Source organism: Microtus oregoni, unplaced genomic scaffold (assembly GCF_018167655.1).
Source record: "Microtus oregoni isolate MIOR12 unplaced genomic scaffold, Mior012 000002F_ref0000024, whole genome shotgun sequence".
Classification (NCBI taxonomy): domain Eukaryota; kingdom Metazoa; phylum Chordata; class Mammalia; order Rodentia; family Cricetidae; genus Microtus; species Microtus oregoni.
This window is the reverse complement of record NW_024543061.1, coordinates 55,645,716-55,667,603: the sequence shown is the minus strand read 5'-3', so window position 1 is coordinate 55,667,603 and position 21,888 is coordinate 55,645,716. Positions and strand designations below refer to the sequence as shown.

Here is a 21,888-nt window from a genome sequence, read left to right as displayed (position 1 = left end):
AGTTAAGGCAGTTGATTGCCGCTTCAGACGCTACAGATCTGACACACGTTATGTCTGAGATAGCAGATTCTTTTTTTTTTAAAGTATTTATTTATTTATTTGTTATATATACAATATTCTGTCTGTGTGTATGTCTGCAGGCCAGAAGAGGGCACCAGATCTCATTACAGATGGTTGTGAGCCACCATGTGGTTGCTGGGAATTGAACTCAGGACCTTTGGAAGAGCAGGCAATGCTCTTAACCACTGAGCCATCTCTCCAGCCCGAGATAGCAGATTCTATGGTGTGTAAAGACTGGCCTTCAGCAAGCACGCCAGGCAGGCATGTTGACCACTACCCCCACGTTAGAGAAAGGAAGCTGGTACCTCAGCGGCCTCCAGGGTCCTCTCTGCTAACCCCTCTCCAGTCCTGTGTGTGGCTGATAGCATCAGATTCCTCAGCTATGCCAACACGACAGTCTCCAGTGCTGGAATGTGCCAATTTGCTTCCAGAACACCGACCCAAGAACAGAACTCACAGCTGCCTATGTCTGTGATAAAGATGTATGCTTAGAGCAGGAAGGTAGAAAAGGGTGTGGGCTCTGCCAAACCCCAATTTAAAGATTAATACTAAACACTGATGTTTTCAACAGCGAGAAAACATCACTTCCTGAAATAATGGCGGATCCCTGACAGGCCCAACCCTGGGTCCGCAATGACATCTGCAGCTAGGTTTGCCAGGAAATAGCTGAGGAAGGGACAGGGAGGCTCACTCGGTGCAGAGTGTGTCCAGGAGGGGTCGTCCTCACCTCTGTCACCATCGGGCCACTGTACAAGGGTCTAAGTGCTAGCGGACAGCAAAGCCACACTGCCATGTTACAGAACAAAAGCTGTGTGTGGAGAGAATTCCTCCCAACGTCCCCAAAAGAAGGGGACAGGTCACCTTCACTGTTTACTGACTGAGTACACAAAGGAAGGGGGCATTTCCCATAACCCTTCACTACAGCATGGCGAGAGAAGGCCATCTAATCGGGACTACCTGTCTGCCCCTGGCAGGATTCTTGCTGAAGGAGGATGAGGTGGTACTGACTGACCTGGGCTCTGATCTTGGACTAGTTGCCATGTATCTAGGGAAGCTCACTGAGTTTAAGCCTCGGCCTCCCTGTGGCAAGGTCTCATGAAAGCTACAGAGATGCAAGGCAGAGGTCTCTGATGCCTCCCTGGCTTCTCTGACTGACTGAGAGGCCTGCCCAGTGGTACTAGCTCCTCTCCAAGACAGCATGTCCTAAAACGTCTTGTTATCTGCAAGTGGAAAGGGAAAGTGAAGATGTGTTGGAACAGAGTAGTTAGGGAACACACGGATGCCTTCGCTCAACCGCTTCAATGCTGACAAGTACTGCTGACAGGACCGTGAGTATCTCAGGCAGCTGGGACCGGTCCTGTCCCTCAGCTGCTGTGGCTCAAGGCCACTCTAAGAATAGCACCAGAGTCAAAGTGGAGTCAGGTTCAAACTGCAGAAACTTTCTACCTAGGAAGGACACATGGGTCAGAAACCATCACCTGCATCCATCTCTCTCAGCGCTAACACAGAGATCAGCACCTGTGCTCCTTACACTACACACAGGCTGGGAGACAGACAGACTTTCTTAGGATCAGGAAACTCAAAGCCACTGTGGTAGTTTGAATGAGACTGCCCCCATTGGCTCATATGTTTGAATGTTTAGTCCACACCGGTGGAACTGTTTGGGAAGGATTAGGAGGTGTGGCCTTATTGGAGGAGGTGCATCACTGGGGATAAGCTTAGAGCTTTCAAAAACCCACATCAGTCCCAGTTAGTTCTCGTTCTCTCTCTCTCTCTCTCTCTCTCTCTCTCTCTCTCTCCCCCCCCCCTCTCTCTGCCTTGTGCTTGTGGATCAAGATGTAAGCTCTTAGCTATTTCTCCAGTGCCATGCCCACCTGACAGCTGCCATGTTCCCTGCCATGATGGAGTTATCCTCCGAATGCTTTCTTCTTTAAGTTGCCTGGGTCATGGTGTCTTATCAATGCAATAGAAAAGTAATGAAGACAGCAGTAAATAGGGAACTCCATTGCCTTAGGTTTAAAAATTAAAGTCAGAGCTTCAGAGAACCCAGTACTTTCCAAACAAACAGCAAAACCAAGTTCACCAGTGAGAGTCTGTACCCAGAAAGCTAGTGAGGTGACGTTTCAGAATGAGACTTTGTGTTGAGGCTCAGTGAGCACTGTCTGTCCTCATCCATACAGGCTTGGTCTCTGGGCTTCCAGTTTCATAAACACTTAGACCAGCTGAGTGCTCAGAGCTGCAAGGAAACCTGGAAATGAGCAAGTCTTTCTTCACATTTGCTAGGTGGGAAACTTGGATTCTGTGATGATCCCAGTCTTTTGGGAAGAGGAACCTCAGTAGAGAAAGTACCTCCAACAGATTGCCTGTAGGCAAGTCTGGGGGGTGTTTTCTGGATTGGTGATTGGTGTGGGCGGGCCCGGTCCTCTGTGGGTGGTGCCACCCTTCGGCAGGTGGTCCTGGGCGGTAAAGAGAGCAGGCTGAGCAAGGCCTGAGGAACAAGAAAACAAGGGCCAGGAAGCAGCACTCCTCCCCAGGCTCTGCTTCATTCCTTCCCCAAGTTACTGCCTACTTCCTTCAGTGATGACCTGGAAATATAAGCTGAATAAAGCCTCTATTCCCAGTTCGCTTTGGGTCATGGTGCTTTATTCTAGCATCAGAAACACTAAGAGTTAAGAGAAATGGAAGCTTATGTGGTTTGCCTTTACCAGCAAGTCAGCGCTGACAGAGTGGATGCTGCAGTCGGGGCTGGCTGTTCAGCATGGCACCATGCTGGCTTTGAGGGTCCTGTCAGGCTCTTCTCTATGTTCTAACATGACACCATTTGGACACTGGCCACATCGGCAATGGGAAGAATGTTTATTCTAGAATCTAACACCCCCCAGATGTCCCTCCACAGCTTAGATTCTGTGTTTGACGGAGCAAAGCGAGGCACAGCAAGAAGGGAATTCGCACAGCACCGCTCCTGCCTGGGTGGCCAGTAGCCTGGAAATTGGCACTGAAGAGCCTCATGGTACCGTCTGGGGCATCTCAGAGCCTCAGCTTTTCCACCTCCACCTCTGAAGGCTGTCTCCACCCTCACCTGGCCAGATTCCTCAGAGGGCCACAGCCCCTTTCCCTTTTCTGACTCAGCACCCAGTGATCTCCATGTGGCCCTTAGGTTGTGTCTGTTTCTTCCCACCCCTTCCCAGGCCACAGATTTTTGTGACCCTCCTTCGTCCAGTTGTTATCTGCAGTCCCTCTTCTACACTGTAATCTCTATCACTCCTCCACATGAAGCCTGGCTTCCTGCTGCCATGTTTCTGAAGCAGGAACCCAACCATATATCCTGGGAGAGGGCCCATCCTCTCATGGCTCTCCGTAAACGCTGTATCCTCACAGAGCTGGGAAAACCTTATCTCTGCCAAGTCTTAGCCACATGCTGCCCCCTTCAACACCACTTCCGGTTCCAGTAGGGATTCCCTCTCTCTCTTCACTGGCCCTGCCGCACTGTTTCTTCTGAAGCATACAAACTTTCTCTCTCCTGCCTCCTTCCTGGCTCACCACAGACATGTTTTCCCCCTCAAAAGCCTCCAGGCGACACCCTCCAGGCTGGTCAGTGACCTCTCTGGCTTCCTCAGGGCACTGACGAAGAGCCTGGACTTCCTGGGCTCTGCAGGCCGCTGCCACAGCGTCTACTCCTACAGCTGGACCGGAGATCCCTGAAGTCTAAAGGCTTCTGAAAGATTTTGGTGTCTGTACTGTGTCAGACCACGCCCCCTCCCACCTCTGGCAACCGCAATCTTCCTGCTGCTTCCAGAATCTGCCCTCTCCAGAACATCACATGGTTGTGGCTATGCAGTTTTCAGTAGACTTCTTGAGTTTGCAAAAATACATCTACAGTTTCTCTGTACCTTTTTATGGCTCAAGAGACTTTTTCTTCTTCCAGAGTAACATTCCATTGTCTAGATGGAGCATGATTTTCCCGTTCACATGATGGGGGTGTGTATCATTCTACTGTGCCCACATGAGTTTATTTACTGTGGCAGGGCTCACACTCCAGGCCGCGCTAAGAACATAGGCTACACAGAGCTGCATCTCCGCCCTGGGCTGCTTACAGTTCCTGACGGGTATGAAGAAGGCTGTGGGTTCTGGGCGGACAGAAGGCTTGTTTTTTACTAACTCACTTGGTAAATACCAAAGAATTGGGCCACTGGGTTGCATGTCTCCTTAAGTAGGAAACTGCTCAGCTGTCTTCTGAGTGTCTGTGCCACCTTGATTTCCCCCGCTGTGGCTGTGAGGGCCTGCCAGAACCTCACGTCCTCTCCAGCAATCATGGTATCCATTGTCCACCTGGGTCTTTCTCAGAGCCGGCTGGTGGTTCCTCCCTGCTGTTTGATTGGCTGGTTCATGATGGCATCTGATGCCAAGCGCCTCCTCCTGGGCTTTCTCTTGCTGAGCTGGCATGCACTTTGCTCCTCTCTGACCCTTTAGCACAGTGGGTTCTCAACTTTCCTAATGTTAAGACCCTTTAATTCAGTTCCTCATGCTGTGGTGACCCCCCCTCCCAAACCATAAAACTACTTTTGTTGCTACTTCATAACTGTAATTTTGCTACTGACATGAATCATAATATAAATATTTGATATGCAGGCTATCTGGTTTGTGACCCCTGTGATAGGGTCATTCAACCCCACAAAAGAGTCGCGATCCCCAGGTTGAGAACCTTGCTGAAGCTGGCACAGTCAGTTCTCAGAGAGCATCACTTTAGGAACTCAACCCTATTTTAAAACAGAGTGAAGCAGGGTGGTGGCACATGCCATTAATCCCAGCAGAGGTAGGCGAATCTCTTGAGTTCTAGGCCAGCCTGGACTACATAGTGAGTTCCAGGACAGCCAGCACTATACAGAAAAACCCTGTCTTGAAAAACCAAACCAAACCAAAACAAAACAAAACTTTCCAAAAAACGGTGAGGCTGTGCTCTGCTGAGGTGCACTTCCTACTCCAGGGCTTTTATCCTGGCCACTACACATCCCAGCATCTCATTGCCTGTAGTTCAAGATAGGCTAGGCCTGCCAGCTGCCATCTTTAACTATGCAAGTCATGTCTTATGCCTCATTAAATTGTAAGGTCTTTGCAGAAAAGGGCCGTCTCAAACAAGGACGTTTTTTTTTCTAAAAACAGCATAACTCTTTTTGTGTAGAAGAATATTTCTAACACACACACACACACACACACAGAGAGAGAGAGAGAGAGAGAGAGAGAGAGAGAGAGAGAGAGAGAGGAGTTTAAAATAAGTAATATGTTCTCTCTCCTGGAAGCATCCCAAAGCCCAAGTCTGTCTTTCCTCCCATCCCCCGCCCTGTCAGACATGTCAGAGCTAACCACAGCCCTGCGTCTATTCAGCAGGATCATGGCTCTGCAAGGGACAAAGCCTTCTATTTCCAATTTTCCCTGTGGCTAGCAGTGTGCTCAGTGGGCTCCACTAACTCACTTGGAGACTTTCAAAAGCAGAGCTCTCTGTGTTTTCCTACACTGGCTACCGGCAGAGATGCAGCAGACACCTTCTGAGCATCAGCTGTCCTGGCAGCTAGAGGTCCTCTCAGCAAAGCCACCCTCAGGCTGGGACATGGGGGTCCAGCGAGTATTAAAAGTGGGTGGTGTTTCCCTGAATCCCGCTGCCATTTCCACAAATGGAACAGGCCCTGAGCACAGGGAAAGAACTGCAGCCATCCACCCTCCAAGTAAACTCTGCCTCTCCCACAGATCCTGGCCCTGGAAGGAAATTCTGCCAGCCTGGCACATGAGAACCTTCACTTCTCAGTCCCACTGGCTGGGTCCAGGGCTCGACTCCACCACTTTCCCCAGAATTGGACCAATCACTTCCTCTTTTGGAGCCCAACTTTCCTTCCCCATTAACTAGGCTCCTAAGACTTCAAAGAGCAGTCCTCAGGACTTGGTGACTGCACGAGGCACCAGCCACAATGCCTGGGACGCAGCAGATGTCCCGCGAGTGGCAGCTGCTGTTTTTATCCTGTGCTCTTCAGAGATCATCTCACACCATCAGTCCCTTCTCTCATTTGAGGGGCACTGTTTCTCACAAAGCTCAGAGCTTGGGTGGTCGCGTCCGGTGGCCTGGTTTGGGGGTCTAGCCAGGCTGGCACGGAGCAGGGCAGAGCTTGAATATGTACAATCATAGGCTGGCGAAGGGTCCTTTTTGCTTTTGGTGCTCTCTCCAGCAGGTGTGGAAGGGCGTCAGCAGTCAGGCCTGACAGAGGCAGGGCTGGGAAACGTGGGGAGTCAAGGAAGTATGAAGTGAGGGAGTTATTCCACACCCTGAGTGGGTGAAGACACAGATGCTGGCCTCTTACCTAAGGGAGTTGGGGAAGGCTGCGGATGGCAAACCCTGACCAAAGTAAACATTTACAGTTCAAGTTATCAACTCTACCCTACAAGTCTGATTGCCAAGAACAGCAAAGTCAGACACACGCACGCGCGCGCACACACACACACACACACACACACACACACACACGTGGAGCACAGAGTGAGAAAGGGCACAGAATCAGCTAGTGTTTCCTGTGAGAATGTGCTGTTTTCAGCAGGAAACCCTGGGAAGTTCGCACAGGAAGGGTGGGCCTTCTGGGTAGCCTCTGAGGATGGTCACTCAGGGCATGGAGGCAGGAGTAGGTGGAGCAGCCTTGCAGGGGATGGGGCCAGCCTGGGGGGGGGGTGAGTGGAGCATCCTTCATTGGGGACCAAGGGAGCAGGGAGGCTTCCAGGGGCTTCTGCCAGGGTCAGAGTCTGCCGAGGCAGTTTGGTTCCACAGCACTTACTGTTATGTGAAGGTCACTGTACAGTTTAGTTTTTGGAGGGTGGGGCAGGGATTGTTTTGGTTTTTATGCTTGGAGCAGGTCAAATAATGGGGCAATTTTATAAAATATAGTCAATTTTGAGTGGCATGAGGCTGCTCTTGTGAGCTGAGGGGTATCTATTTTAGACAAGCAGCCGCCCCTGAGTTCCTGTGGCCTGTTGGGCGGGGTTGGTGACATTCTGGGCAGGATGAGAGAAAGATGATCCTGAAAGGGGGTGAAGATATAGGATTTCAGGCAGCTCTGTCAGGCACATCCCTTCCTTCTGGCTCCCGCAGTTACCAGCTGGCTGGAGAGAGGGGCGAGAGACAGGCCAGACACACATATAAAGGTCCTATTCTGTGGTGAAGAAAAACAGGGGTGGCCAGAGGGAAGAAGCCCTTCTGGGTTCAAAGAAATCAACTTAGAAAGCTTTGCTTATAAAAATAGCCATCTGTGTATCCTATTTATATCTCAGGCGGAGAGCCCTATCGGGATCCTGGGCTGAGTCAGAGACCCTGGAAATCGGCACCGTGTGGGATTATTTTTGATTGATGGGAGAAGTCTGAAACGCCACTGGAGCCACTGAGTCAGGGAAAATGTGAGTGCTGGCAACACGGGGCCATTTCCACGGGGCTCTTGCTGTACAGAGATACATGGGTTACTGAAAAGTTGGCTCTCTACTGAACTCAATTAACAAAATCATATTTTCCTAGTGAATCACATTTTAAAAGTAGAAATGGGCTGGGGGAGGGGTGGCACAAAACCATCACAAAACACTGACAACTGTGACCTAGAGATGAAATAAAAATCACACCTAATTGCGAAAATGCCCAAACGTCACGCACTTGAAGGAGCGTTAATGCTCTGACACAGAGGTTATTTGTCAGGAGACACGGCTTTGCCTAGGCCATGCAAGAAGTTTTGGGGGAGGGCCTGGAAGACCTTGGGGTCTGCTTCTTTGGGTACCCCACACTGGAGCTTCAAAGACAACATACAAAACCCAAGCTACATCTGAAAAAAAGTCTGTCTGGATTTTGCTGACCATGTACAGGGCATACCTGGCCCTTTAATAACCACCTGGCCTTCCATAGCTGCTTCCTCCTGCCAGGAAAAGTCAACCAAGCAGGCCTGCAGTATTGCTGTTCAAACAAGCTGTTTGTAAGCTGCAGGCCACGGCTGTGTGCAGCCGGGTCACACAACTGCTTGCTTATTTAACTTACTTTGGGAGGAAGAAATTGAAGAAGTGGCCTGAGAGTTTTAATCAAGTTAAGATGCATGAAGATATTTAGAGCTCTCTGAAAAGGTAAAGGCCTTGGAAATGCCACCTCCTTCTTAGGCCATATGCTAATAACGACATCAACAACTGCAGGCACAGGTGTAGAATTGGGGACTATTAGCTCAACACAAGCTACATATGGCTTAGATAGTGCATGCCACAGGCCTGGGGCCTCTGTGGGGCCATGCACAGCTGTTAGGAGCAAAACTCTTCCTTTTGCTACCTCGCTGCCTCAGACTTGAAGCTTTACACCGTCAGTGGCAGGTCTCAGAAAGAGCACTTTTTGTTTTGATTTTTGCAGTGATGAACCAAGTTGTGGCCCAGACTGCTCTTGAGTAAGTTTTTTTGTTTGTTTGTTTTTGTTTTTTAAGACAGGATTTCTCTTCGTAGCCCTGTGTCCTGGAATTTATTTTGTAGACCAGGCTGGCCCAGAACTTACATGCCTCTGTCTCTTGGGTGCTGCTGGTGGCTCACATCTTTAATTCCAGCACTCAAGAGACAGAGGAGAGGGAAGCAGGAAGGGAGGGAGGGAGGGAGGGGGGAGAGAGAGAGAGAGAGAGAGAGAGAAATACAGAGAGACAAACTCATTAAAAAGCCCACTAATTAGGTTGAGTGTGATGGCCCAAACCTGTAATCCCAGCAGTCAGGAAGTAGAAGCAGAAGGTTCAGGAGTTCAAGGCCAATCTCAGCCACAGAGTTGAACTATATGAGGTCCTGCTGTTACACAAGACAATACAACAACTTCATTAACTGTAACCAAGGGCTGCTTAGGAATTTTCCATTGACAAACCTTATTGCATGTGTCATTTTCACCCAACCCCTACAATCCCCTGTGATTAGGACTGCCCCCTACCTTACTCTAAAAAGGGCTGGATGACTTTGAAGAAGTTACCAAGGAGGTTCAGCTGGCATCCAACAGTCTCAAATATAGCAGGGGGCACCAGAAGGCACAAAAGCCGTAAATAGCACTTTGCCACACCGTTGCCTCTAGAACACAGATTTGACAAGTCTGTTATTTTTGACCCTAGAGTTTTGGGGTCCTCAGACACCCACAGTTCCCAATTTTGGGCAAAGTTCCCATTTCGAGGGCTGGAAGTGGTAGTTAGGGCTTTGCAAATCCAAGGGATGCACAGGGAAGGACACTGCCTTTGCAGACTTGACTGTGAGGGTCGCTTAAGGGACAGCTCATTCTCCTCCACAAAGATAGTCCAAAGAATGCTATTTCGAATAACCGAGCAGTGTAAAAGGTCAGAGCATGCAGTCACAGAAGGTCAGTGTCTTCATTAACAGGAAGCCCGAAGGGAGACAAGCCAGCACCTGTGTGTAGGCACACCTGCAGCTCAAGTTGCCCGCCCGAGGGTGGGGCCACACCTAGCTCCCTGTCGGTCCTGTCTGTCTGAGAGCTCACCCTTCCTTCCACAGCCCACAGAAGCAGGCTCAGGTTTTTTAAAAGCACAGACTGTCCAGCCTTACATTCTCTCTTCCCACTCGGTCTCTTGAAGTCCTCATTTGATTAGAGACATGTGATCAAAAGGGTTGTTCCCCAACTTCCATTCTTCCTAGAGGCCCTGCTTCATTCTTAATTTCCCTGTGTCAGAATAGTGCGGGACATAGTTACTTCTTGATGTCTTGATTTCAGACATTGTATCGTACTTCACATCTAGGGTTGGTGAGGATTTAACTCTCTTCCATTGCTATGCAATCCCAGGATTGCAAAATCTTATCTTCTCATCTTCCTACTCTGCCAACCTGATAATTGCACTTCAATAAATCTCTGTCTTGACATTATTATGACTGTCTAATTGCTGTGTCTAGGTGAGCCCTATCATGCCAGGACTATGTATGTATGTATGTATGTATGTATGTATGTATGTATGTATGTATTGGCAGTGGGTGATGGAACCCAGGGTTTTGCACAATTTGCACAAGGAATCCACTCCTGAGCTCCCTCCAACCCCAGAATGCTTTTTCTTTCTTTACCAGATTCGTTTCCCTAGAACTAATAACTCTTTTATTTGTTATTATTTTGCTTTTTTTTCCTGGACTCTTCTGGATCACTTATTTCCAAACTTCCTGCTGGCTGTCTCAGTCTCCTGAAGACACATTCAGACATAGCAGGTATTCAAACTTGAACTCCCAGCTTCTTGACAAATCCTCCGGGAGGGCTGCACAGACGGCTCAGCAGTTAGGACATGTTGATTAGGTTCTGAGCATCCACATCTTGCTTTCAGACCCAGGTGGGTTCCCAGCACCCACATGAAGGCCCACAACTATTTGTAACTACAGTCCAGGCAACCTAATGCCTTCTTCTGGCTTCCTCAGGCTCCAGGCACACAGGTGGTACCCATATACACATGCAGGCAAACATTCATACACATCAAATAAAAATAAATAAATACATCTTAAAACAAACAAACCCAGCGTCCTACCCCCAAACCAACAGCCTTGGAACACGCTGGCCTGACTTAGACCCTTTGGTAAGTTGGTGCTCTGGGCCATTGCCACCCCAGGTTTATTTCTGCTGCCATGCTGGTATGTTTTCTTTTTTTCCAACTTCATTATTCAGATGCGTAAATTCCTACCCTTATTGATGAATTTGCTTCTCTCTGCAATTTCCCATTTCTTTGTCCTTGACGTTAGTATCAGAGGAGATTTTAAACTTCACTGCCTGGTACTTTACCCAGTGCATTTTATTTTACCAATGTATTTTAAATGTATCACATTTTTAATTTCTGGGAGCTCTTTTAAGTTACTGGAATATCCCTTTTCGTGGCAGCTTGTTTTCTCTTCGTGAACATTTCTTTCATGCAGCTGGGAGCACTGGGGTGCGTGGAGGTTTTGGAGGACTCCACTTTCATGCCCGTGCGCAGTCCGTGCTTCAGTAACTCGCCATGAGCTAGCTGACTGGCAGCTTGAGTTCCTTCTCATACCCAGGGAGGAGAGCTGAAGGCTCTTCCACGTCCACCGTGACTTTGCTGAGGGTTCATCTGTCTGAGCCATCACTTAAGAGCCCCTGACATCTGCTCTCTGGGGCTGGTCAAATTCACTGGAGAAGGAGCATCCACTGCCTCTTCACTAATAACCACCGGGCTGCTGGGGGGACTGTCATGGGCAGGGCTCTGAAACCTCGGTATTTAGCACCCAGACCCGTGTTTTCAGCTCGTCACCTTGCTTTCAATGCTGGTGGACCTGCTGTAGTTCAGTGAATGCAATGTGAACTCAACAGAAAATGTACTCAGCTGCCTTCCTGGAGCAGGGTGGGGCAGCTGTCCACGTTCACACAAGAGGTGGCTCTCAAAGCTTTTTTGCATTTTCAACTGACTGTCTTTGTCTCAGGCCTCCTATCAACCTTCGCTGATGCCTGATCCCCCCCCCCCCCCCCCCCCCGCGTCTTTAGGGATTTCAGGGTCAGCTATTTTAGTCATTAACTTTTTCTTGTTCTTTCCAGACTCCACTCTCATTATCTGAGAGTGTTCTTTAATAAATCACTTAAATTTATTCATTGAGAATTTCATACAATGTGTTTTTTATAACATTTTAATTTATTTGAGAATTTCAGATAATGTATTTTGATCATGTGTCTACCATACTCTCTGTGAAAGCTTTGTTTTTTACTAATTTTTTTTTTGGCGGTGGGGGGTGAGGATTTTGAGACAGGGGTTTCTCTGTGTAGCTCTGGAGCCTGTTCTTAAAACTCACTCTGTAGACCAGGTTAGCCTCGAACTCACAGAGATCTGACTGTCTCTCCGCCTCCTGAGTGCTAGGATTAAAGGCGTGTGCCACCTTTGCCTAGCTAGTAATTTATTTTTAAGACATGATCTTTTGCTTAGGCTAGTCTGAACGTCCTAGTATGGCTAAGGATGCTGTTGAACTCCTCATCTTTCTGCCTCTACCTCCTGAAGGCTAAGATTACAGGCGTGCGCCACCACCTCTGGTTTCCTAAGATGCTGGGGTCAACTGAAGGTCTGCTGTATGCCGCTCCTGACCAGTCCTCTACCAACTAAGCTACGTTCTTGCTCTCCCTGAAATCAATCTTTTCTTTTCTTTTTTGCCATTTTTATGAAGTTTTAGAGGAATCAAAAGGAAAATACATGCATTTGGTCACTCTTAAAAGTTTGTTGACTTATTTAGGAATAATACGCACAATTCAAGATTCAAAAGAAAGACAACAGAGTCTCTCTCTCCCATCTGCATCCATCAGTTCTCAAAGATGCCACCTCTGATTAGAAACCACACTGCCATTTTCAGCTCTCTTTCAGATAAGACTAGGATATGGCCAGCCTGTCTGTGCCATCCTATTCCCAGAGCCCCCTGCTCAGAGCTACTCCAGGAAACCCATGTTAAACAAAGGAGTCTTGCTAGCCTCAGGAGGAGGATTTTGACATTTAAACTTATCTTTAGGGCCCCGTGAGTGAGTCCCTTGTCTCCTCTGTTGCCCCTGTGGTGACCCCAGATCATGTCTGGTATTTTGTTAAACTAGCTGGACCACAATGGTCACAGAGATGTGAGTGACTGACAGCTCTACCTTCTTAGCAAACTGTCACCCAGGGAAGCTGCTCAGGCCTACCAGAAAACAGAATAAAGCAGGAGGGGGCTTTAAACAGGAAGAGTTTCAAACCAGGCCAAATTTTGAACCAAGTGAATTCAAGGAGTTATCCCCCAAAAGAGTGAGTGGCAAAGCTGAGCTACTGGAGAGAGCTGTTTTCTACCTAAGTGAGAAGGCATGAGGCAGCCTGCTGGGGCATCACCATGGGGTAAGGGAACGGGAACGGCCCTGAGTGACAAATCTTGACAGCACTTTTAAGAATGAGTAGCTAAAGGAAACATCATGGATACCAAAATAGCAAAATTCTGATTTCCAGTCTGAGTATGACATGGTGGCCACTGTAGACTTACATTCACACCAGCAGCCACAACAACTGGACAAGTATGCAGAATAACATGGTCAGGCTCTGCAGGAAACCAGCAGGGAGCTCAGTGGAGAGCAGAGTCTGTGGACGGGGTGTGGCAGAAGCCAGAGACAGACGTGGCCATGGAGCCCACTGCTGACAGAAGGGGAAAAGGAGTACGATAGGTGAAGGAAAGAACCCAGTAACCTGCACAGAAATCCGTAGCTAACTCCTGAGCTGCAGAAAGAATGGGAGATGCCTAAAAGACAACAAAAAAGAGCTGGATTCTTCCAGAAGACACATGTTCAGTTCCTAGGATACAACTTCCATAGAAATCAATGCCATCTTTTATCTTCTGTGGGCACAAGCTTAAGTCTGTGAGAAACACTGAACTGGGGGTAAAAGACAGAGTGAAAGACCATGCCAAATATTTAGCCACGTCTCCAGAAAGACTACCCACATGCACCATGCTCTAAGAGTGAGAGAAACACTGAGACAGATCTGTCCCCAGGGACCTAATCCAGGCTTTAAGAGAGTTAAGGTAACAAGAAACAAACAAACAGACAGACAAACAATCGTCTATAGTCCATACTATAATCTAGGATTTCTGTTATTGACAATGTATAGAATATAATAAAAATTACTGAGTATTCAAAAGACCTGAAAAAAGTAATCAAGAATATCTGCCTAGCATGCCTGAGGTCCTGGGTTCAATTTCAAGCACCATGAAAACAAACAGCAGAACAAAAACAAACCCAAATAAAGTCCCATCCACTCATCTACTAAGCACATTAAATATAAGTGTCATTTTAAAATCTACTTAAAAGATGAAGACTATCAAGCTGTAGTAACAAACAGATGCAGTCAATTTACTGGTAGAAGCCTATAATACTAGCTAAGACTGAGACAGCAAGATCACAAGTTCAAGGCCCTCCTGTGTTACAGAGTGAGTTCTATGACAGCATGGGCAACTTAGTAAAAATCCATCCAAAAATCAAAACAAAAAACCACCGTCATGAAAACAGCTGGGCATATGGTTCAGAGGCAAGGCACTTGCTTGCCAAGTACAAGGCGCCAGGTTCAACTCTTAGAACTGTGAAGAAAACAAAACAAACAAAAGCAAAAGCAGACTTAACTATATGTTGTTTACAAGAAATATATTTTGAATACAGGGGTAGAGCTGGTGAGATGGCTCAGGAGGGAAAGGTACTTGCTCTTAAGCTTGAAGACAGACCCCAAGATTCACATGGTGGAAGGAGAGGACTGACTTCCTTCCCTAAGCCATCCTCTGACTTCCACAGGCACCCCACGGCAGGTCTGTATACCCACAGACAAGTATAATAAATAAGGAAAAGTGTAATAACTAAAAAAAAATATACAAGGGCAAAGATGAACTGCAAGTAAATGCCCTACATCTGAGCTCTGTATTAACATAGGTACACAGCTGTGAAAGTGGGCTGTATAGTAACAGGTAACTAGAATGTTCTCATGATGAGAGAAGGTTTGGGCTCACAGAACGATTTCTCAGGGACAGACACAATATCATCGTTCTGAAACAAAAAGTTGAGAATAAAAAGTAGACAAATGTGAAGGGACCATTGGTTTCCAGTTCTTTTTTTTTTCTCTCTCATTCATTACATCCTAACCAAAGTATTTTATCAACACATATAGAGAGGCATTCGTAAAGTCGGAAGAAGTCTAGTAGGTCATGAGTGAGATTAATCCACTGCAGAGGGGATCAAGTAGAGAATTAGCATGTGGATACGAGAGTTCAGAGAGTGCCAAAGAGGGGTGGACTGGTCACGGTGGGAGGTGGGGGTGTTATAAGAGGTGGATGAAGATCCAGAGGGCTTGCAGAAAGTGACACTTGGACACCAGACTCCGAGAGCCTGCTCTGCCGGGCCATGTGAGGACTGGTTCTGTCTCACCTGGCTTTGGCCTCAGCAGTGTTGGAAAGTGTAATTACCTACAGTGTTCCAGTGGAACTCAAGTCAATATCTCCAAAGTTACTTCTACTGGATTTAGTCTTGGCATAGATACGTGCCACAAAGCCTCTGCCTCGAGAAGGATGGATACCCACAGTTATGACTACAGTTGTATCCTAATAGTTTCTGAGTCAAATAAGCCCAGGGATCAAATGTGAGCTCAGGTGCTCATTTTCCTGCAAAAACGGCAGAAATAACTGAAGAGATGACATAGTCAGAGTATTCCTAAACGGGTCATTGCAAACACAGCACAGCTGGGAACAAGGGTTAAGGCAAAGGCTGAGGATTTGAAGGAGGAATCTGAGTTGTACAGATTCTATACGTGTGTCTATGATTCAAAGCATTTGAAATGCAAATGAAGTAAGAAGAGAAGTTTATTCCCCACGATGGGGGCACTAAGCACCCCTGAGAGGCCAACTGCTCCCCAGCAGATGAAGGCAGCCAGTCCCCCCGCTCCCCCAGCTCCTGGAGCAGCTGGCAAGATCCAGATACCAGGTTTGCATCACCTCATCTGCTATGGAGTACTTCAAACACACAAAACTGACGGCAGGGCCTAATAAATCTTCGTGAATATAGACATACAATGACTGCCTGCATCCTGATTCTCATTTCCTATGTATTTCTCATTTCTTCATTTTTGAAAAGGACACTGGAGTATTTCAAAACAAACCTCAGACATCATGCCAATTTAGATTTACCTTCTGCGTGTGTGTGTGTTACCTGCATGAATGTATATGTACTATGTGTATGTGTGGTGCCCACAAAAGGCAAAAGAGGGCACAGAATTGCCTGGAACTGGAGTTACAAATGATTGTGACCTATCAAATGGGTGCTGGGACCCACAACTGCTGAGTCATCGCCAACATCCATCATTTTAAATATATTTTATTAGATTTCAATTGATAATGACTACATATTTATATATATGTACATATATATATATATTATATGGTGTTTGTGTGTGTGTTTTGAAACAGGGTCTTACTATGTAGCCTTTGCTGGCCTGGAACTTACTAGATCCACCTGCTTCTGCCTCCTGAATGCTGGGTGGCCTAATAATTATAACCTTGGGTCTCTGTGTGGTTTGTGTATGTGTGTGCGTGAAAACGCAACATCAGTTGTCTTCCCTAATCACCTTATTTTTTTGAGACAAGTCTCAAAAACCCGGAGTTTGCTGATCGGCAAGACTGCCCAGCCAGTTGGCAGACCCCAGGGACTCTCCTGGGATTACAGGTGCACACTGTCAGGCTCAGCTTCTTACATGAGTGCTGGGGATCTGAACTCAGGGACTTTGTTCATGCTAGGCAAATGCTATACCACCGAGATGCACCCCAGCTGAGATGCCCTCTTTTTATTATGTCAGCCTGAAGGTCTCTTAGTGAACTGAAGTTTTCAGTTAAAAAAATCCCTCTTTAGATGTTACTGTGTGTGGAATAACTTTTCTTCCCCTTCACTTTTGGCTGTTCATGGCAGATCTATAGAAAGTGCGTGTTTATAGATGGACTGCGCATCCTGTAAGCTCAGCGGATTCACTCTTGTTCTAGCGTTTCTCTTGTGGGTGGTTAGGGTTTTCTACACAGAAACACCACGAATGGGAAGTTTCTCTTCTTCCTTTCCAACACTGACTGATATTTGTATTTTGTTTTTTTTTTTTTTTGGTCTGGCCTGACTGATCTAATTCTATGTCCTTTTGGCATGACTCTTTGGTTTGGAGAAATATTTTCCTTCCTGTTCTCTCTGCAGCTTGAAATCGAAGCACCCCACAGGCTTGTGTTTTGAATGCATGGTGTCCTGCTGGTGGTACTATTTTTGAGAGGTTGTGGAAACTTTAGGAGGTGGGGGTTAGCTATCACAGGGGCTGGCCCTTGGGTAGGTTATCCTTGGCCACTTCCTTTCCTACTCTTGGCTTCCTGGTTGGCTATGTAGTGAACAGCTTACCTCAGACATACACTCTCACAGCTATTATTGCCCAATCGCATCAGGCCAACCAACCATGGACAGAACCCTTGAAGCCATCAGTCAGAGCAAAGCCTTCATCCCATGCACTGTTTGTCAGATAATGTGGTCACAGAGATGACATCTGACTCGCCCCTACCCCTTCCCTTTGTCCCCTTTTCTTCCTTCTTCCTACACCAGGGCTTTATACACGCCAGACTCTACCCCTGAACTATATTCCCAGCCCTGGACTGAGGTCTGTTACAGGGATCTGGAGAGATGGCTCAGAGGTTAAGAGCTCTTGGTGTTTTTGCAGAGGAACCAGGTTTGATTCCCAGCACCCACACGAAGACTTCTGTTTGTAACTCCAGTACCAATGGATCTGATGCCCTCTTCTGGCCTTCATTGGCACTGCATACAGGTGGTTCATAGATAAACATGTATGCACAACACCCATGCACATAAAATAAAAAATAACCTTTTAAAAATGGATTCATATCTGCAAACAGCCATTTATCTTCAAAACTCTTCTGACTAGATTTTGGGGATGGTGTTGACTCCTCTGGTTGTCATAATTTCACAACAAAAAGGGGATGATGGTAGTTAAAACCATCGAGCTTGCCTGTTTCATGACCACCAAGTTACTAGTTTGTAGCCTGACCTTCCATACAGACTGGTAATCGAATGATATGATGCAAAGACCCTGCCACGGTTGTTTCTTAAGCTCCTTTACACCAGCTCCAGGCGCTCTGACAAAGCCAAGCTCCTGGGCCTTCAAAATCAGGAGTCTGACCCAGAACCATGCAGATGGAGCTGGGCTGAGCAGCTGGTAACTAGGAAAACGGCTCTCAGCATGTGTGTATCACTGTCCCTTGCAAGGGCTGGGCAGTGTCTGCAGCAAGCACACACCTGAGGGCATCTAGATTGTTCTGCCCCATTTCCTCAGCTGAATGTCAACGGAAGCAGACTCACTGCTTGCGAGCTCGCTGCCCCTTCATGTTGAATCCTCATCCGTGACGATGAATTAACAGCCACTGCTTTACAGACCCAGAGACTCCCTCCGCATCTGAACCAAAGCACTCAGAGGTCTTCCCAGCAGGCAGACTCAGAATTGAAAGGGACAAAGCATGAAAGTGGCTTCATTTCTGAGGAGGAATGGCATGCTCTAAGGGACAGGCCTGGCAGGACTCAGCAGAACCTGTAGGAAGCTGGGTCTGGAAGGGGTCCTGTGAGTTAAGATGCTAGGGGTCACTTTTTGGAACAATCAAGCCGTTTGCATAGAACTCATGGTACAGAGGCCAGATGGGGGCATCAGATGCTGTTCCCCGAGCCCAGAGGCTGAGGAGTCCCCTCTTCTTTTGGTTATAGCATGTGCCCAAATCAATACCATGTGCCAAAATCAACTCCCCCAAATCCACACCTATATGCTGTGGGAGAATGCTTTTGCACAGTGTAAGGAAGTTTCTGTCCCACCTGGTCCCTCACCTATACAACCTGAACATTGAGCCATGCTCATGTTCTTCTCAAGTGTTTGCCAGGTGTGGATGCAGGCTTGGTATTAACTCTTGGTCTTCCCTTGGACTGACAGAGCGAGCAGAAAAGGAAGGGCTGCCTGAGCTCGCCTTGTTCAGTAGAGCCCCGCTAACCCTTCCCCACCTTCCCGTTCTAAACCATGTCTTTCCTGGCCAACAAAGCAATTTCCCAACAGCACAGCTCTGCACGGAGCCACTCTGTGGCTCCTAGCTTATGGCATCAAGTCCATGTGGGGTGCTCTCCAGCTGAGCCCCAGCCCACCCACATTGCTAGCTTCATGTTCTTGCTACCATCTACGCACACTCTCTGCTGCTCGTCACCTGCAACAGGCAAAACCTGGCCCTCAGGCTTCATCCTCCCTCTGCTTCTTGTTTGCTATAACCTGGACATATATCAAGCGGCCCCTCCTCTTCAATGTCTTCTGCACATGGAAACTGGAACCCCCTCCCTTTGGCATGTGTATCTTCGTCTGGTTCAAGTGGCCTTTAGTAACTCCTTCCATTATACTGTGTGTAACAGCAGCCATTAGCATCAGAACAAACCAAGTGTAGGCAGGGCTGACATCGTGATGAGTGGTCACCTAGCCCTTGGCTGTTCCTCAAAGGCCCACAAACTATAGGCCAGTTCCCCACAAGAGTAAAGAGAGTGACGAGACCCCAAGGAGCCTGGGCCTTAGGTACTTGTCCCAAGTTTCTTAAGGACCTGACAGGCACTTGAGACTGGTGCCCCAGGCCCTTCCCGTTCCTCTCTCTGCATCTCTGGCTCACATAAGTGGCTTTGCTTAGTTTTGTGGCCACAGGGAAATCTCCCTACTGACCAGCTCTCACAGTGCCAGAAGGTGCAGGTGCTATGAAGACACTTGGGGAGAGAAGACATCATTGATCTCTGTAGCCAACCCTGCATGCTACAACACCAACCTGCCAGGTGAGACGTGCACACTGGTGCAACAGTGGCACGAAGGTTATGCAGGTAACCACCTGCTCTGGATTGGTGTTGATGTCTGTTCTACAGGAAGGAATCCAGGCCTAGCGCTCTAATCTGGTCAACTCATAGCTTGAAAGGTCATGGGCCCTAGGGGGAACCTACTACTGTTGTTTTACTAGATGACATTCGGTCAGACTGCCTTCTAAATATTAGGAGCTAACCCCAGAGGTCATTGCTGCTCTCAGCCTTGGTTAGAGAAGCTTCTGCAATAAGCAGCAGTTAATGCAGAGACTCATAACAGGTCAAGTGCTGAGAATAATAGACTGTCAGTGCTGGCTTCGGACAGGACATCTACATCAATCCCCCAGGGCTCAGTAGACACTGTGGGAGGGGGCAGAAAGAATAGAAGAATGCAGAAGGGGGTGAAGTGTTGTCTTCAGGACATGATACGGTCACTGCGCTCATGAACTCACTGCACACGATCAGCCAGGCCAGTCAGCATCCCAACAGGCTGCCCTAATCAGATTCTGTGGGTTATTAGCAAAAGTAGAAGAGAACATGAAGGGGGAAGATAATGTATTGGGGTTCCTGGGAGAGGGGAAGGCTGGGTGCACATAATCAAGATGCATTATTAACATATATGAGATTGTCAAAGGATAAACTTTAAAAAAAGAATCTACATTGGAAGGGCGTTGAACGATCACAAAAAGTTTCCTTTTTATCATCCCCTAAGGATGCTCAAATGGATTTTCTTTGAAGCATCATCATGCCAAGGGCCTGAGCAGAATTAAGACACGTGTGTTTATTGATGGTTTGCAGGAGGCCTAGGAAGCCCTGGGAACAGGCAAGGCGAGTATGACACCACACTTCTATCCAGTGCTAAGTGCTAGGTGCTGCAGATTCTCTGCAGCCCAGGATGCTCGGGATTTTCAAGGGTCTCAACGGGACCTCGGCACTGTCTGGCGCTGCAGGTACACCGCTAGGTCAAGATGGGGCGTGTTTCATCTCAGGTTCTGACACCTCCACAAAACTTCAATAAAATATCATGGAAGTTTAAGAAAAGCTCACAATCACACGCTACTCAAAATAGAACAAGAAGAGCGTCAGGGTCCTCTAAGATTCTAAGGTCAGTGAAACACCAGGGTGTCCAACGGGAACACTCAGCCATTAAATTCAGTGCTCAGCTGAAAAATGATTACAAGAAAATGTTCACAGTTGTTTTTCAAACATAAATTGTTAGGATACCTCCATGTACTTAGCAAATAGCTAACTATTGCTAAAGGGACTTCCCAGGTCTCTGTGGAATAACCCAAGACTCTAGAAACACTCCTGTTCCCTAGGCTCTCACAGCCGAGTGGCAGAAAGCGGTTGCGTTCTTTAATCTGGGGTTATGGGAGGTGCTTGCTCATGCATGTGGACAAGTAAAGAAATCACCACTGAGAGAAGAGCCATCCCAGATAGGATGCTGGCAGGGCTGAGCTGGATGGTTAGAGTCTGTGAATCCCCCTGCCTGAGAAAGCAGTTCCCACAGCAAAGGCAGGCCCAAGCTCCCCTCCATCAACAGGAGCACTCCAGGGGTGCTGCCCAGACAGACCCCCCTCCACACAGGAACAGCAACTCTCAGCTACCCGGGGAAATCCCCGAGTTGGAAGCCAAAATGAGGCTCACTGCAAAAGCCTTGTGTGCGCAGTCTGCACGGAGACCACAGACCTTGGATTCCAGCAAAGCCTGTGAAAGAGGTGGGGGTGGGGAGCAGCAGGAAGGAGAAAGAACTGGATGGAGCCAGGAGAGTTGGGGTTGATTCCCAGCCAGGCCTCCAAGCGGGAGCTGGCCTAAACTTCTTCCCTCTTAAAAGGAGGGCCCCATTTCCTGAGAGGCAAAGGATGGCTCGGTCTCCAAGGAGGCTTCACGCCCACCTGGGTGTTAGGTCAAAGCTTTGTGTGCACTGATAAGCGGAGCCAAATTGTGGTTCTGATGCTTCACGCCAGCATTTTCATTTATATCAACAAAGGGCTCTCTATTACAAAGCTACCATAATCTAGGCTCCCGTAAGCAATTCTTAGGAAAATATCAGTGACGGCAGGACAGCCAGCAAAACTGGCAGAGTATCACCAGAACTGCAATCAGTCTTGGGCAGCAGGGCTGTCCCCTGACAGTGACAAACACCACCCGGGGAAATAACCTTCTGTTTCACCTTTAAGGGACTGAGAACACCTATTCAACAGGCCAAGGCCCCGAAAAGTAGGAAAGTCAGTAGACAGGACATGTCTACAGCTTGAAGTCATGATCAACACAAGAAATACATAGCGGAGCTTTGTACCAAATGACCTTAGCAAAGTCCTAGAAAATGCTCATTGACTGAGGCAGGGTCCAGCTATGCTGCTGGTCTGGAGATCTTGGGCTCCAGCGATCTTCCTGCCTCTGTTACAAGAGGCTGGGATAACAGAGGTGAAGTA

General features: G+C 47.7%; 1 protein-coding gene across 3 annotated transcripts in view; it reads right to left on the bottom strand.

Moving 5' to 3' along the window:
* Atg7 (autophagy related 7) overlaps positions 1–21,888 on the bottom strand; it is a 214,003-nt gene that overhangs the window by 20,082 nt on the left and 172,033 nt on the right. For 2 of the 3 annotated variants that reach the window (XM_041680146.1, XM_041680175.1), the window contains one exon: positions 9,063–9,153. The exons of the other annotated variant lie outside the window; for it this stretch is intronic. In XM_041680146.1, coding sequence (XP_041536080.1) covers positions 9,088–9,153 — 66 coding nt within the window. In that variant the 3' untranslated portion in view covers positions 9,063–9,087. Of the gene's footprint in view, positions 1–9,062; positions 9,154–21,888 lie in introns of those variants that run through there. 3 annotated transcript variants of the gene reach the window in all.